Source organism: Ovis aries, chromosome 10, assembly GCF_016772045.2.
Source record: "Ovis aries strain OAR_USU_Benz2616 breed Rambouillet chromosome 10, ARS-UI_Ramb_v3.0, whole genome shotgun sequence".
Classification (NCBI taxonomy): domain Eukaryota; kingdom Metazoa; phylum Chordata; class Mammalia; order Artiodactyla; family Bovidae; genus Ovis; species Ovis aries.
In genome coordinates this window covers 53,321,831-53,340,226 of record NC_056063.1, presented here as the reverse complement: position 1 = coordinate 53,340,226, position 18,396 = coordinate 53,321,831, and the positions used below count along the sequence as shown (strand labels likewise).

The 18,396-nt window shown below is 42.6% G+C and overlaps 1 protein-coding gene across 22 annotated transcripts in view; it reads right to left on the bottom strand.

The window, feature by feature from the left end:
* Positions 1 to 18,396, bottom strand: part of SCEL (sciellin) — a 125,830-nt gene that overhangs the window by 69,343 nt on the left and 38,091 nt on the right. For all 22 annotated transcript variants that reach the window (XM_060394152.1, XM_060394155.1, XM_060394163.1 and 19 more), the window contains 2 exons: positions 16,413 to 16,478; positions 1,609 to 1,689 (listed from right to left, as the gene is read on the bottom strand). In XM_060394152.1, the coding sequence (XP_060250135.1) occupies positions 1,609 to 1,689; positions 16,413 to 16,478 (147 nt within the window). The remainder of the gene's footprint in view (positions 1 to 1,608; positions 1,690 to 16,412; positions 16,479 to 18,396) is intronic.

Here is an 18,396-nt window from a genome sequence, read left to right as displayed (position 1 = left end):
AGGAAGAAGAATTTTTTTAACATTAAAAAAAAATTATCCTGTCCTCCTAAGGACAAAATTTCAAAGATCCTGTGACATTTCAGTGAATAGAAATTCAGACCTGAGTTTTTAACACATTAGGTTGAATGCCTAAAGTTACACAGCCCTGTCACGCAATTAGCATTTTCTTGTCAAAGTTATCCTCTTAATAAAGAATAGTTTTCCAATAGTCCTACATGTTGTCAAAAAAAATCACCATCAAAAAGTTAAAATACAAAAGAATCAAAGGCAGGCCATCAAGCAAGTCTAATGCATTCAGTCTTCACTGGGACATCATTTTAAAAAATCTCTCAACAATAATGGAAATGTGCTGTGTAGGTCTTGGAAAATAGCTTGAGATTAGTAAACTGTTTAACAGCAACACATGGGGAGGTGCTCAGATCTCCAAATTAGTCTCTAAGTATTTGTTTCTAAGTATTAATTAGAGAGCACTGGAGTTTCAAAATGGAAAAGCAAGTCTGTCTTTTTTTTGTTGTTGATTTGGACGCAAGGTAATTATAATATTTTTCAAAATTTGTTATAGCTTTTAAATAAGTTATGAATGTCTCAATAAGACTAAAGAACTACCCAAAGGCATTTTCTAACAAAAAGGAGGGTTTGAACAGTAACACAAAGTTTTAAGAATATCTTTTGTGAGAAAATGTAGCTCTTAATGGGAATCTTAACTAGTTAAGATATATATATGTGTGTGTGTTTGTGTATAAATATATATATATTGCTGTTGCTGTTGTTCGGTAGTTAAGTGATATCCAACTCTTTGCAATATATATACATATCAATATATAAGCAATATATATACATATCAATAAACAGGCTTCATTGGTGGCTTAGTGGTGAAGAATCCACCTTCAATGCAGGAGACATGGGTTTGATCCCTGGGTCAGTAAGATCCTCTGGGGAAGGAAATGGCAACCTGCACAGTTTTCTTGCCTGGGAAATCCCATGGACAGAGGAGCCTGGCGGGTTACTATCCCTGGGGTCACAGAGAGTTGGACACAACTGAGTGACTAAATCACCACTGCCACACGTGTATACACATATATTTATATACAGGGAGGGAGGGGTTCCTTACATATTGGTTCCCAGTACATAAAGGAGAGGAAACCTGAGTATGAACATCTCCTGGGCTGACTATTGCTCAGTTTCCATCTTGAAAGTCTGTTTCCATAGGACAGCTACCGGCCATAAGTCTCCAGAGACAAACATAAATACACGTTTGTGTGGGCAAATGGAATTAGTGCAGCTTTCCAAGTGCTTCTGCAGTGAAAGTGAAGTTGCTCAATCGTGTCCGACTCTTCGCGACCCCATGGACTATATCCTACCAGGCTCCTCTGTCCATGCAATTTTCCAGGCAAGAGTACTGGAGTGGGTTGCCATTTCCTTCTCCAGGGGATCTTCCCGACACAGGGTGGCTTAGAGGGTAAAGTGTCTGCCTGCAGCGAGGGAGACCCGGGTTCTGCAGTGAACCTGCACAAAAAACATACCCATGCTTTGCACAAGTCACAATTCGTATGGTGTCATTTCCTTTAAACTTCGTTTTGCAAGAAATTCTGGAATGCTAGATCTTACCTATTATTCTGCTTCAGCTGGTTAGGAGATGAAACAGCGGAACTGGGCTTTGGAGGTATCGGAGGGTGAACAGTTGGTTCCCTTTAGAACAGAAAACAGCAGTTCATTTCACCATGGAAACCAGGTAAATTTTGGCTTCTATTCACCAAATGCGTTTATTGTCTATGTGGAAATATCTCACGCGTCTTACAACCCCCGTGCATGAGCTATTGGAAAGGCCAGGACGTTTGGAGTTCTAAACTTTAAAGAAGTCAAATCTGTAAATTACAGAATTCATTTAATCAGATTTTTGGAAACCCTGTCCTCCCCAGCTATAGCTTGAAACATTATGTGTACTTTAAACAGCTTAGTAATTTACTAGACTATTTCACTCAAGTTGTGATATTTTGGGTCAGCAGCACATGAACAGAGTAAATGGTTCCTGGACTAAATTAACATATAAGCTTCTTTAGGAATTATGTCAACTATCAAGCTGCTATGGAAACAGCAAGAAAGGTTTTCAATTCCATAGACCTTAAGATGAAGTTGATTTGAAGCTCTTAACTAAATCCACCTTAAACATTGACAGCACAGGCCGGTTTGATGCTGGCAGAGCTTATAAACACTGTCAGCCTAAACTTTCCAACAAAGCACCAAGACAGCCTCTGAAATGGCATGATTTGATCACCCAGGAACTGAAACAGGCGATTATGGGCATATTTGGGGTGGAGTCAGCTCTTTATTCGGGTTTCCCTGGTGGCTCAGTGGTAAAGAATCCACGTACAGTGCAGGAGATGCAGGAGACATGGGTTTGATCCCTGGGTTGGGAAAATCCCTTGGAAGAGGGCATGGTTATCCACTCCCGTATTCTTGCCTGGAGAATCCCATGTCCCACAGAGGAGCCTGGCAGACTGCAGTCCATAGGGTCACAAAGAGTCAGACACAACTGAAGTGATTTATCATGCACACACACAGCACTTTGCCTAGGGCATGTCACTTCCCTACCCCCGAACTCCCACCCCAGTAGTTCCCCATAATCCTCGAGTACGTTCCATAGAAATACCCTGTGATCTCGACTCTGTACCTCTCTGGCTTCTGCGTTGCACTAGGGAGCATGTAGGCTCTGGAGTTGGGCTGCCTGAATTGCCAGCTGTGTGATAAGGGCCTAAATTATTCCATTTCCTCATTTGTAGTAACCCTTCCAACAGCACTGTGGGGGTGCTGTCGGGACTGAATGAAATCATGCTTTTATTTAACACATTTATTGGTAGCTTTCTATGCATGAGGCACTCTACAAAGTGGATAATTTCCCTGTTTTCAGAAGGTTTTCAATGCACAAATAAATAAATGGCAGATGAATAAAAGTACTAAGAAGACAATAAAGCAGTGAGAGAATATAGTGATGGTGTGGGAACACCTGTGTGTGAGGTGAAACAAGCCAGGACCTGCAGGAAGTGATCAACTGAGCCAGGAGGATGTTGGAGAAAGAGCATCATCAGCTTTGCAATGGCATCTGACACTTGCAACTGGATGAGACCGCCCAGGAAGTCAGCCTACGCAGAGAAGGAAGAGGGCCAAGGCTGGAACCCCGGATCCCAGCAACATTTAGACATCAAGAATAGGGGGAGGAAACAGCAAAGGGATCTGAAGACAAGCAGCCAAAGAGAAAAGAAGAGAAATACAAGGGTGTGGTGCCAGGAAGTCAAGGGAGACAAGTGTTTCCGGAAGGAGTAACTAGCCTTGCCAAATGCAAGACATTTGACAGATCAGATAAAACTGGGGTGAAGAGTTACCGTGGTGTTGGCAATATAGGGTTCATTGATAAACCTGACGAAGGCAGTTTTGATGGAGCAGTAGTGAAAAAAAAAAAAAAAAACCAACCTCCTAGGAGTGGATCTCAAAGAAAATGGGAGACAGAGGGATAGACATAGAGAATTCTTTTGAGGCACTTTGCAGTGAAGAGGGAAGAGAAAATTGGGAAGCTACCTGAAAGTTGGTAGGGCAATGAAAAGTACGAGAGTATGTAGATATGCCAATGGAATGTTCCAGGGAAGATGGCAAATTTGATGGTTCCGGAGAGTGAGCAGAAAATGCTTAGACATGGGAAGCAAGAAGATTGACAGCACATGCAGGAAGGCTGGTCTTGGAAGCACAGAGAGCAAGCTCATTGAATCCTCTCTTCAGTCCCAGAGATAAGTATGCTACTTCTTCCTACTTTATAGATGAAAAGATGCAGGCACAGAAAGTGAAAATAAATACCCTGTGATGATACAGCTGGTAAGGGGCAGAGTGCAAAACCCAAACCAAGAAGTCTGGCTCCATAAAGCATCCCCCATGATGCTGTCTCTCAAGGATTCTTTGGGCAACACCAATGGCTCCGCTGAAGTCAATGCTCATGGAACTACAATAAGGCCAATACCCATTGCTTTCTTCTGCCATACTCGGTTCTTTAGGGGCAGGAACAGATTGAACAGAGAGTGGATTTAAGGAAGCTTCTAATTCAGCCAAGAGAGTGCAATAAAGACCGATGACAGGGAGGAGAAGGGGATCTGTGAGGAGGTGATTACAGTGAAGGGCTGTGGGAGCTGAGATGGACATGGAGGGAAGTGAGGATGTGAGGGCAGAAGGGCTGTGGAAAGATGGTAGGATCAATTGACTGGGGGTTGTGGGACTGGGAAACTTCTGGCATCAGAGGACTGGAGGGATTGAACCAGAAAGTGTAGACAGAAGGTGAGTAGGTGGAAAATGGAAGCCAGAAAAGGGAAAGCTTTGAAGTTTTGTAGTGTATATGGTTTCTTACAAGGGGAAAATCTGTGGGTGGCTGGGGTAGGGCAATGGACAAGATCATTGGAGAGGAGATCAAGAAAGTGAAAGTCCAGGATGGGAAGGATCCATTACATGAATTTGGGAATCACCAGGCATTATGAGGGCTTCCCTGATTGCTCAGTTGGTAAAGAATCCACCTGCAATGCAGGAGATGCCAGTTCGGTTCCTGGGTCAGGAAGATCCACTGGAGAAGCGATAGGCTACCCACTCCAGTATTCTTGGGCTTCCCTTGTGGCTCAGCTGGTAAAGAATCCGCCTGCAATGTGGGAGACCTGGGTTCGATCCCTGGGTTAGGAACATCCCCTGGAGAAGGGAAAGGCTACCCACTCCAAGATTCTGGCCTAGAGAATTTCGAGGACTATACAGTCCATGGGGTCAGAAAGAGTCGGACACGACTGAGTGACTTTCACTTTCAGGCATTATGATGGGAGGAGTGTGGGGAAATAGTGAGCCAAGTGCTGAAGTCCCCACAGGGTGAGGGTGAGATGACTCCAGGGAAGGAGAGACGCTCACAGGAAATGGCTTCAAGGAGGGCAGGGAGAAACAGAAATTAGCAATAAGGAGCAAACAGGATCCCTCCTCTTCCTCCAGACCACACAGTGCATGGGATTAGAAGAAAAGCAGCTGTTACTGAGAAGGAGGCTGGGGGAGTAGGGTTCTCTGGGAGAACCCACCAAGGAGGGGAGAGATCATTCAGTCAGGGACGAGACTAAAGAGGAGTGAGTTTTGACGATAATGGATGACACATCCAGGAAGGTTCTGTGGACCGGTTTGAGGGGTTGGGATGCTGTAGGGCTGGGTCACAGAGAAAGCGATGGCACCCCACTGCAGTACTCTTGCCTGGAAAATCCCATGGATGGAGGAGCCTGGTAGGCGGCAGTCCATGGGGTCGCAAAGAGTCAGACATGACTGAGCAACTTCACTTTCACTTTTCACTTTCATGCATTGGAGAAGGAAATGGCAACCCACTCCAGTGTTCTTGCCTGGAGAATCCCAGGGACAGGGGAGCCTGGTGAGCTGCCGTCTATGGGGTCGCACAGAGTCAGACACGACTGAAGCGACTTAGCAGCAACAGCAGCAGCAGCAGGGCTGGGTCAGGTTCAGTGATGCACAGAGCTCTGCAGGGATGATCCAGGTGATAAGAAATGATCTAACTGGGGTTCCCATAGGGATCCATGGCCACAGGGGTGGGAGACATGACGGAATTAGTCCGGAAGCTTTTCTGGCCGAGTGTGGCAGTGAGTCCCTGGTGAGAAACAGTGGAGGAGTGGACACAGAGCACAGTGGGTCTTCTGGTCCTTGTGGCTTTGAAGCCAGCAAGAGGGCAAGGCAAGGCTTTAAAGCACCGCCTGGCTTAGTGTAAGGGTTGTGGCTGCTGTTGTTTTCATGCCAAGTGGTCCCAGCGCTGTAATGGAGCCAAACCACCGGCACTTCCTAATCCCATCCCACCCCACACCACGGTCTCTCTCCTCTGGGGCGTACCTCCTGCTACTTTCCACCTGGAGAGCCCTCCTTGCCCTTCAGCCTCTGGTTGAGGGGGTTAGTGGGTGGAGTGGTACCCAATGCTCTGGTGAACACTCTTCTATGTCTCCCAGAGTAGTGCACCTTCTTCACAACACATACTGTGCTGGTCTGAATTGCACATAATTTTCTGTCTCCACCCTGGCTGGACCGAAAGTCCCTAAAAGGATAGTTACACACTACCAAGTACTAGGATTGTACACGATGTTGGTGCCCGATAAAGATGTGTTGGAAAGGGGAGCGATTGGCTGAATTTTTATTTGGTAAGCTTTGAAAATCTGTTCAAGGTTACCTGTCCCATAGAAGTCCATTGTCCGTTGTTGACTCCACTACCAAGTACCTGGTAGCTCAGCTGGTAAAGAATCTGCCTGCAATGCGGGAGACCTGGGTTCAATCCCTGGGTCGGGAAAATTCCACTGGAGAAGGGATAGGCTACCCATTCCACTATTCTTGGGCTTTCCTTGTGGCTCAGCTGGTAAAGAATCTGCCTGCTATGTGGGAGACCTGGATTCGATCCCTGGGTTGGGAAAATCCCCCAGAGAAGGGAAAGTCTACCCACTCCAATATTCTGACCTGAAGAACTGCATGGACTGTATAGTCAACAGGGTCGCAAAGAATCAGACACAACTGAGCAACTTTCACTGAGTACCTGGTGGGCGCTGGCTGCTCAGATGAGTTATTGTGTAATACGATATGCCTGCAAAAAGTAATTTACAGGAAAACACTCTCCCAAGGCAATTAGATGTTCTTTTATTTGTATTGATTGTCATCATCTTCTCTTCTCAAAACATATCCCTGTGTTGCAACAATGTAATGTCACTCAAATGATAATGTGTCTTTCATGCATCTGTGTTGATGAGCTGGTTATATGCATCTCTTCCAGGGACAGAGGAAAGGATAAGAAGTTGGTTGGCCCCAGATATTAATGAGTCTACACAGAGCACTGGATATCTAAAAACAGGCAGGAGAGTAGTAACAAGATGGAAAGGAAGTTTACAAAAAAGGAGACAAGGGATGGTGCCCAACTTTGCTTATGCCAGAATCACAGTGATACAAAGCTAAGTTTTTTCCATGTAAAGTGGTGCTAAGTTACTTCAGTCGTGTCTGACACTTTTGTAACCCCATGGACTGTAGCCCACCAGGCTCCTCTGTCCATGGGATTCTCCAGGCTAGAATACTGGAGTGGGTTGCCATTTCCCCCTCCAGGGGATCTTCCCAACTCAGAGATCAAGCCCTTGTCTCTCATGTCTCCTGCATTAACAGCTGGGTTCTTTACCACTAGCCCCACCTGGGAAGCCACTAAGCCCTCAAAGAGGCCGGAAAAGATTGCCTGGATGTGTCTGAGAGGCAGAGATGAGTAGAGAAGAAGATCTGGGTGTACAGGAAGGAGATGGTTTGGGGAAATAAAAGTCAGATGTGCATTTGTGAAGGCCAAGAAAAGCAGAGAAGCGAGAGTAATGCATTTACACCCCTACTGGGCTGGGCCAGGGCAAGGCCACGCTGACTTCAGTCCATCTCAGAGGAGCTTTTTGCATCTCCGCAGTGACAGTCACAGATGACAGAACCCCGGCCCTGGGGGCAATGAGAGGCGTCATTCAAGCTGAGCCAGGAGCTTGAGGCCACGCCAAGCGGGGGCTTTAGAATGCGAGAGTGAGACAGGAAGCTGTGGCCTGGAATGTTTCGAAGAGACAAAAACAAGAGACATTCCCGTGAAATGATCTTGTCTGAACACCACTGTGAGATGTGCGTTTAAGCTTGGATCAGTTGACCCTGGTTCACCCCTGTCTTTCCCTCCAGCCTATAAGACCTTCCTCGGGGTTGATGACGCCACACTAGCTGCTATAATTGTAAAAAAATAACTTCCAGGAATCAAAAGGCAGCTTTCCTGGGCAACATTTGAAAACCTGCAGATTGTAGCCCGAAGGCCAGAGCTAATAGAAATAACACTGTCAACCTGTTTATGTTCCCTCATTTCCATAAGCTCCTGCAAAGGTCACCTCTTTGTATTATGGTTTTTTGGAAAACATGCTTGGCTCTGTGACTCGTGTTCCAGAATGACTTTGTGAAGAACCTTTCTATGACTCAACACAGGTCAGGGCTGAAAGAATAATTGACTCTTAAAAACTGATGGTGAATTTTGTTTTACTTCGTGAAGTGATGTAGCCGCTTAGCAGCATGCTTAGCTGTTGTAGTCTGCCAGTAGAATTCTTATTCCAACAATAGCGAAAGAAATGGAGCTTACATTTTTTTGAGCTTCAGTAACATGTCAGCTTGTCCAAGCTGACATACTTCTCACATACTTTATTTTATTTAGTCTATATCTATCCTGTGGAATGTGTGTATGTGTGTGTGTGTGTGTATTTATATATATATATATATATATATATATATATATATATATATATATATATATATATAATATATACAATTTATTTTTTTCACTGAGTCTCAAAAAAGGTAAGCAATTTGCCCTGGGTCACACTGGTAGTAAGTGACTCAGCCAAGGTTCTAACCCAGTCTTACTCGTGTCTGATTCCATGCTTTCTCCTCTATATCAGGCATCCCCTTGGTCTGTGGCCTGTTAGGAACTGGGCTGCAGAGCAGGAGGTGAGTGGTGGGCTAGTGAGTGAAGCTTCATCTGTATTTACAGTTGCTCCCCACCGCTCACGTTACTGCCTGAGCTCCACCTCCTGTGAAGATCAGCAGAGACATAATAGACGTAATGCACTTGAATCATCCTGAAACCATCCCCCCTCCCTAGTCCACGGAAAGATTATCTTCCACAAAACCTGGTGCAAAAATGTTGGGGACTGCTGCGCTCTATTGTTCTGTATTAAACCATTATTCTTCCAGGTATTTCCAATGAAAATCTAATAACAATAACAGATCCTGCATTATTTGCTTGCCCAAAGGTGTCAGTTCAAAAGCACTTATTCCACAACTGCCCTAGTTATTATGTTAGGACATATAACAAGCACAGTTGGGCATTCAAGGCTAGGAAAGGTGTGATGTGGTCCATGGTCTCAAAGAGCTTGCAGAATGCAAGGCATTCTAAAGATTCCAGAAAATAATCTTTCGATTATTTGTTCAAAAGCATGATTGCTCTAACAGTGTCTTACTTTCAGTGGCCAGGAGCCATTTCAATGAACCACACCACAACAAAGAGCATGCATTGAACAAAAATTTCAGAGACCTAGGTTTTAGACTAGTTTTGCCACTGACTTCCAGTTTGATCATGGAAAGAACACTGACCCTCTCTGAAGAATCTGCTTCTTCATTTATAAAAGGATGAGATTGGCTCAGATCTGTGGCTGGCAAACCACGCCATGATCATGAGAAGGCAGAATATTGCAAGCAATCTTCAATTCCACAGTAGTCGTGAATACTACTTGCTATGCGCTAAGTACCCTGAATACTCATATACTGTACTTTCTAAATGTATGACTATTCAGTTGTGGTTAATAAAATTTAAATGGCATAATTTAATATAAGAACACAAATAAACTTTAGCTTCTAATAGACACAGAGGGATAGAAATTTTCAAGTATTGCTGAATTCATAGCAGCACATTCTGAATTAACTTTCTCCTCATTCTATTAAAATACTTTAAAAAATAACATATCCTGACTCAGGTTTATGTTTTAATTATTTTGAATAAATATAATTGGTATTCTAGGCATTCAGATACAATTTTAAAATCACTATACTTTGACATTTTACTGAGCGTTTTAGACTTAGTTTTTGCAAAATGGCTTCTAGTTAATACAAGAAGATGTTTGTTGTGATAAAAATTAAATATACTGATTTAATTTAGGGTGACAGCAAACTTCGTAGAAGGCTTGGTACCAATAGAGTTAAAAATGTTGCAGCATAATTAGAAAAGCTACATTTTACCATTTATAGTTACAGATGGGAAAATATAACTGTAGTGCAAGGTTGCCATAGCAACCCACTTCTCAATCAGATTTTTTTTTTCTCCTCCATATCTACCAATCAGCTAAGTGGAAGTGAAAACCACTGAAAGAGAAGAGATTGAAATATGGATGAGAAATTATGAAAGTACGTAACAAGCATTTCACAATATGGTGATTTCCTGCATGTGTTTCCACTACTTTAATTTTACCAGATATTATGCAATTTATTTTCTGACTTTGGAAATGATTGCAGAAAAAAACACATTGGTTTTTTTTTTGTTTTTTTTTTTTGGTGGTGCTGGTGGTTTGCTTCATTGCTTCTCCAGAATCACTACAATGGGTAACACTGTAAACATTCATATTGTTTAAGCAACTGCTACCTAAATCTGGCTTCCACGAGTTTCTTAAATGAGCTTCATATGCCATCAAAGCACTGTATCTCTGCATCACCTAAATACAAAGGCATATGTACTTAAATTTACCGTAAACAGAATACCAAGATTTGAAGGTGGGTTCTAAAATCAGAAGTGACTTTAATATTAACTTCCTAGAAATGCTGCATCTGTATTTTATTGCAATTTGACTGAGCACTTCTCACGAATGGCACCTATTATCCACACCATTGGCTCAAGTCCTGGCATATGTTATCACTCTTTTAAAGACTCAAAGAAAAGAAAAAGTTTAAGAGCTTGAGAAATTAAGATAGACACTAGTGATTGCTGACAAATTGCTTTGCGTCAGGCTTTCTGATAAATCTTAAAATGAAACAAGTGGAAAAGGAAAAACTTTCACTGGCTCTGCCCTTCTAATAATTTTCCATATTGATGACACATGTATTTCTTTTATATGTATTTCAGAATCTTGAATATATAGAGCTCAAATTACATTACACCAAAACATTAAAACAGAAGCAACATTCTGAAATAATGAAAGGGATTTGAACACGGGAAAGGGGGTAAACCCGTGATCACAGAGGAAGGAGAGACAGATCACTGCAATGAGGAACAAAAGTTGTAGAGCTAAAATTTGATTCAGTCCTGATTAACATGGAAAGAAACTATAGGTTCTGATGGCAGTTGAAAACAGGATTTCAGAGGAAATAATCTTGTTAACCCAGGTTGACAGGCTTCCCTGGTAGCTCAGCTGGTAAAGAGTCCACCCATAGTGCAGGAGAGCCCAGTTTGATTTCTGGGTTGGGAAGATCCCCTGGAGAAGGCATAGGCTACCCACTCCAGTATTCATGGCTTCTCTCGTGGATCAAATGGTAAAGAATCCGTCTGAATGCGAGAGACCTGGGTACAATCTCTGGATTGGGAAGATCCCCTTGAGGACAGCTCAGCAACCTGCTCCAGCAAGTATTCTTGCCTGGGGAATCCCCATGGACAGAGGAGCCTGTCCTGTGACAGAGATGGGCTACAGTCCAAGGGGTCGCAAAGAGTTGGACATGACTGAGTGACTAAGCATAGCACACACAGCACATACAGGTTGGTCATTCAAAACCCTGTGCTAGAGTTTTCCCTTCTGAACAAGAGAAGAAAGAGATCAGAGAACATTTATATCCAAGGACCAAGGAGTTACATTAGAAAGCAGCTAGAAAGAGTTTTATTTAAGTTCAGAACTTTACCTGCTGTGTCTTACTACCATGAATTACAGCTTCTTTCTCTATGTGTTTTATCAGAAAGAGGGCAAGAGACTTTCAGAGACATTTGACTCTTAATTCCAAAATGTTGTTTGATCAGCAGATCTTAACCTTCTCATTGCAAGACTAATGTGTGTCATACATAAAATGACACATCTTAAGAAACTGCTTTTTTTCTTTAGCTCTACTATATAGTTATATTAGAAAATTTAGCTTGCTCATTTAAAATCTAGTTGAATTCACCGATGTGATAGACATGAGTTTGAGTAGGCTCCAGGAGTTGGTGAGAAGCCTGGTATGCTGCAGTCTATGGGGTTGCAAAGAGTTGGACACAACTGAGTGACTGAACTGAACTGAATTCACCAACCTCATGTTAATTATATAGACAGAATGAGATGTAGATATATTTCTAGATGTAGCTATAGAAATATCAATGGCTGTAGACATAAGCATAGACTTGTAGAGTGATAGGTACAGATATACATATAAATATAGAGAAAAGTGTGATATTATGGGTTCTTCTATTGATAAAAAAAAAAAAAGCTTAAGACCCTTTGTGTGCAGCTTACATCATACCTGTAACAGATTTTAATCCAAACACAACACCAATACAAGTTGTCAATCGAAACACGACTAAGTTTGGTTCTTCCACACTACGTAAGTCAAGAAAGGGAAAACTGAGGAATGGGGTAGTCCATGGGGTTAAAGATCACAGAGAGGTTCAGTTCAGTTCAGTCGCTCAGTCGTGTGCAACTCTTTGCGATCCCGTGAATCTCAGCATGCCAGGCCTCCCTGTCCATCACCATCTCCCAGAGTTCACTCAGACTCACGTCCATCGAGTCCGTGATGCCATCCAGCCATATCATCCTCGGTCGTCCCCTTCTCCTCCTGCCCCCAATCCCTCCCAGCATCAGAGTCTTTTCCAATGAGTCAACTCTTCCCATGAGGTGGCCAAAGTACTGGAGTTTCAGCTTTAGCATCATTCCTTCCAAAGAAATCGCAGGGCTGATCTCCTTCAGAATGGACTGGTTAGATCTCCTTGCAGTCCAAGGGACTCTCAAGAGTCTTCTCCAACACCACAGTTCAAAAGCATCAATTCTTCGGCGCTCAGCCTTCTTCACAGTCCAACTCTCACATCCATACATGACCACAGGAAAAATCATAGCCTTGATTAGACAGACCTTAGCTGGCATATTCTCTGTTTTTGAATATGCTATCTAGGTTGGTCATAACTTTTCTTCCAAGGAGTAAGCGTCTTTTAATTTCACGGCTGCAGTCACCATCTGCAGTGATTTTGGAGCCCAGAAAAATAAAGTCTGACGCTGTTTCCACTGTTTCCCCATCTATTTCCCATGAAGTGATGGGACCAGATGCCATGATCTTCATTTTCTGAATGTTGAGCTTTAAGCCAACTTTTTTGCTCTCCTCATTCACTTTCATCAAGAGGCTTTTAGCTCCTCTTCACTTTCTGCCATAAGGGTGGTGTCATCTGCATATCTGAGGTTATTGATATTTCTCCCGGCAATCTTGATTTCAGCTTGTGTTTCTTTCAGTCCAGCGTTTCTCCTGATGTACTCTGCATATAAGTTAAATAAGCAGGGTGACAATATACAGCCTTGATGTACTCCTTTTCCTATTTGGAACCAGTCTGTTGTTCCATGTCCAGTTCTAACTGTTGCTTCCTGACCTGCATACAGATTTCTCAAGAGGCAGGTCAGGTGGTCTGTATTCCCATCTCTTTCAGAATCTTCCACAGTTTATTGTGTCCACACAGTCAAAGGCTTTGGCATAGTCAATAAAGCAGAAATAGATGTTTTTCTGGAACTCCCTTGCTTTTTCCATGATCCAGCAGATGTTGGCAATTTGATCTCTGGTTCCTCTGCCTTTTCTAAAACCAGCTTGAACATCAGGGAGTTCACGGTTCACGTACTGCTGAAGGCTGGCTTGAAGAATTTTGAGCATTACTTTACTAGCACGTGAGATGAGTGCAATTGTGCAGTAGTGTGGTTCGGGGGAAAAACATTCAGGAAAATGATCTCTCCTTGTAATAACTGGGAATGGGTGTGTGGGAGAAAATGAAATCTCTGGGAAAGATTAGGTGATGGAAAAATGAAGGTTCACAAAATGAAGAACAGAAATGAGAGTGAATGTTGGTATTAACGGGAAATTCTTTTGCAGAAGAGGAGAAAGGGGAGAAAGGGAGATGGAGACCAGTGAATAAGTAAAGGTCAAAGGGAAATAAAGTTAGCATGGGCTATTAGCTAGTATTAAACATCACAGTTCTCCATTTTTATCTGTTCTTGACCTATTTCCATCTTCTTTTTGTTCTTCTGGGGACAAAGATCTCTTTTTGAAACCTTTGATTTCCTTTCATCATTTAATAATTGCTTCTAGTTTTCGGCTTCTGCTGAAAAGGCTACTACTTCTCAGCCCCGAGAATGCACTGGTATTAAAGGTGAGAAATAGAAGCAGTACTTCGAGCTGTTCCAACAAAAAGCACTTTAGGAATCAAAGGCATTGCTATATTACTATTATTCTCTCCTTTCCCTGAAAGCTTTGGATAACATTAGCTCTGATCCTCAAAGAACTCAAAGTCTTCTGGTCTAGCCATTCTATTAATAATCTGTGACTTTAAGAAAGGAGTGGATATTTAAATTCATCAACCTTATCCAATAATCTTCTCTCTGCCTTAAATCTGGTGCTAGGCATCTGATCCAGAAATCAGAAATAGCAGCACTGTAACTTATTTTATCTTCCATGTAAATCACATCCAGCTATGCATAAACTGTAAGGGCATGTAGCCAGGCAGTATCAGTTCTGTTCAGAGATCCACGGCTGAATGTGCACTGAGCTCATATGATGGGAGTGCATGAAGAGCCCTTCCGTATCTTTACACAGTTATATAACAGTTGCTTATTATGATGGTAATTTACATGAACAATGGAATAACACATAAAAGATAAAAATAAGTTATTTGGGAAATTAGTAATAAATGTTTCTAAGTATCAGTTACTGTCTATCAAGACAAAATTGGATGGAATATACAGTGGTATCTTACAATAATAACTTGGGTAGTTCCATGAAAGGTACCACTCGTGGAGAAATAGCTAAACACAGCCTGAGGAGAAAGGAGGTTATAAATTAGGGACATAATCCATATTTGGCAGTTCATATAATTGGAAACCACCCACAGGTTTACAAAGATGAACAGGTTTAAAAAGAAAATATTTTAAGAGAAGGTTGGTATAATTCCAAGCTGTGATTATTCAACATGTCCAATCATTTTATACGTATGTTATACACATATAATACATATGTACACACACACACATATATAGATGAAGCCAAGGGTATGAAAGACAGTTTGAGTTCTTTTTGTCTATTAGTCAACTAAAGTTATTTATGTCCTTATAGATTCAACTTAAATGATAAGACACTTCCAAATATACCTATTATTTGGAAATAGAAGACACATTAAAAGCCTGTGCAACAGCTGAAAACTTTGGGAAATAAAACAGTCTCATATGAAACAAGGGCACTGCTTCATACCCTTTTTCCAAGTGTTAGACTGGGAAAATGAATCCCATTTAAACATGGAAATATTGGGTGAAGATATTCTAGGGGTTGATGACATGGAAATAATTTTGGATACCTAAAACCAAAACCAACTTGGAGACCTATTTTTCTTCAAGTGCTAATGACAACAGATTATGAGAGGCCTCCACTGTGTCTGTTTCACTGAAGGCTTGAGGGTAGGCTCCGTGTTTTGTTCACTGATATCTCCCAAGATCCTAGAACAGTATCGGGCATACAGTAATCAGTTATTATTAAATATTTATTCAGTTAAATGGTTGTTGACATTCCCAGTATGGAAATTGTAGAACCAGGTGTTCTCCACATGGGCTCTAATTTAGTGATAATTATTGCTCTCAACAGCAACAAAAAAGTAAGAGCAAACACTACTCATCTGTCACTTTACGTTTACCAAGAACTTGCCATACACATTCCCATCCTGACATCTGGGTTCATCAGAGCAAAAATGACTGTGCACCAGAGCCCACACTGGGGCCCCACCTAGTGATGGCCCCTGTTCTCTCCCCTGCCCCCCTTATGGATCGAATGACGTCCTCTCCAAATTTGTTTGGAAATAGGGACATTAGTAGACACAAGTAGGTGAGGCAGGAGTCATGAGTTGGGGTGAGAGCATACCAGAGTCGGACGAGCCCCATTCAATAGGACTGGTGTCCTTATAAGAGGGAGAAATTTGGACACAGACAGGCACACAGGGTAAACACCATGTAAAGATGAAGGTGGAGATTGAAATGGTGTGACCCCATGGACTGTAGCCTGCCAGGCTCCTCTGTCCATGGAGTTCTCCAGGCAAGAAGACTGGAGTGGGTAGCCATTCCCTTCTAAAGGGGACCTTCCTGACCAAGGGATCAAACCTGGGTCTCCTGCATTGAGGGCAGATTCTTTACCATCTGAGCCACCAGGGAAGCCCTTATACAAACTAAGGAACACCAGAGATTGGTAGGAAAACACCGGAAGCCAGGAAAAAGGGTGGAATAGATCCCCTCTCAGAACCCTCAGAAGGAACCCCGTCAACACCTTGATCTTGGGCTTCCAGCCTCTGGAACTGTGAGACAATACATTTCTCTCACGCCACCCACCTTTATGGTACTTTGCTACAGCAACCCTTAGCAAGCTAAAAATACAGACATTTACTTCTCAAAGCATGTCAGATTTCCTACCAGGCACAACTTGTACCCTGACCTCACTTTCACTGGGCACTATCTTATTCAGAGCTCAGAGTTCACAAAATTGCCTCCGCTTTATTCCAAAGCATCCACAATTATATGTTGTCAATATCTAACACATTCTTCCATCATGTTACATAGCAATTACCTCTGACATCTTTCTCTTACCTTCTGCTTGCTCCTGTGTTTGGGGTGGTGGTGTAACCTGGAGGGGGTGGTGGAAACCAGGACTGTCTGTTAAGAAATGACATCAGTTATAAATATTGTGCTCGAAAGACCTGACCCCACCCGCATGTCTTCCAGGAAAAGCTGAAAATAAATTGACAGGTAAAAAGGCAATGAGATGACTTTCCTACAAGGTCTTAGAGATAAAATGAAAACTATTTAGTTCCTGCCATAGGAAGCAACGGCCTATATTGCAGGCAATCTGCTCTCCCAAATAAATCCTTTTGCCCATTTCCTCTGACACTAAACAATGTAGACACTTCTTTAAAAAGAAATCTGCAGGAAACCTGGAAAATAATAATGTTAAATCTATATGGTAGGTTCATGGGTGCTCATTATCAACACACCTCTCTGTTTTTCTGCGTTTCTGAAACATTTCATAATAAAAATAACAACACTCTAATGTTCTACTCAAAATATGGTTTAAAAAAATCTGTATGACAGGAAATGCTGAAAGTAAGAATATTGAAAATATAAATGAATGCCACAGCAACGCCAAGCTCAATTTTATATAGATGCATATGAGCAACTAAGCACACACATTTATACATACATGTACATATATATACACACACATGTATATCCAATTAGAAAGATGCCTTCCCATTATTAAGACATCATTTTAGTTGGTAGAGATAGCTGAGGACTTTGTCAAAAAGACTAAGTTACAGATCAAAAATGATGTTCAGAGGAGAGTAAGATAGCCTGGAAAAGGAAGATGAAGGATAAGGACAGGAGAGTCATTTAAATTCTCGAAGTTGGTCTATTCTCCGAGATTGCAGGACTGCGCTAAGATGGGATGGGAGTAAAGCAAAGCCAATTTCAGCTCAGTGCAAACCCCGAGAGCTTAGTCAAGGCACATCACAAAAGAGAGTCATGCTTCTGGCTGCAATGTTCCTGAATGATGCCTAGCTTATCAGAGGAAAGATTCTCGCCCTGGGTAGGAGATTGAACTAACGGACCTTAAATTTCCCTTTCGGTTTCTTCTAACAGACAAGAAAGGATCAGGGGAAATGTGAAATTTGGATCCAAGAGAAGGGTACTCTTATTTCCTGAGACTCTGTAGACACAATCAAAATTTCATCTGTAGGAGAAAATAGAATCAGTCATTTCCCTCCAGGAGAACTGCAGGAGCAGTGTGGCAGTCAGCCAGCTCATCAGCAAGCACTGAACACCTGCCCTACACCAGGCATCGTCCTGTGTGTACGTGCGAAGTCGCTTCAGTCGTTTCTGACTCTTTGCAACCACATAGACTGTAGTCCGCCAGACTCCTCTGTCCATGGGGATTGTCCCAGGCAAGAATACTGGAGTGGGTTGCCATGCCCTTCTCCAGGGGATCTTCCCGACCCAGAGAGGAGCCCATGTCTTTTACATCTCATGCATTGGCAGACAGGTTCTTTACCTCTAGCACCACCTGGGAAGCCCAAGCATGGTCAGAGGAGCAAGCAAAGAAAATAAGAAAATTTGAAAAGCACTGAGGTTCACGAATGCTTGTTTTCCATTCATGTCATGATTCACTGGCACTATGTTCTCTTCAACATGCAAAAATCACTTCCACCGTCCCATTCTGTCACATGAAGAAGCTTCCACTGCTGAAGATCTGCCTCTTCCTCCATGCCTACTAGATAAAAGGAAGTTAGCACAAGAGAAATTGGAAGGCCGTGCAGGGGAAGTTGAAGGAAGAGGTAGTCAGCACGCAAACAGAGACCGACGCCTCCAGATAGGACCCTTGACCCTGAACGTGGAGGAAGCCTGATCTACAGAGCAGAGGCGGCCTCCAAGACGCAGACTGGTTTCTGGAGTCTAGTGACGCTTGGCTACACTGCAGACATTGTGCAGGATAGTTCCTTGTAGTAGGACTCTTAACATGTGTTACCTGAAGTAGCTTTGCTATCTGAGCTCTAGCATCAAAACATTACCCAGCTAT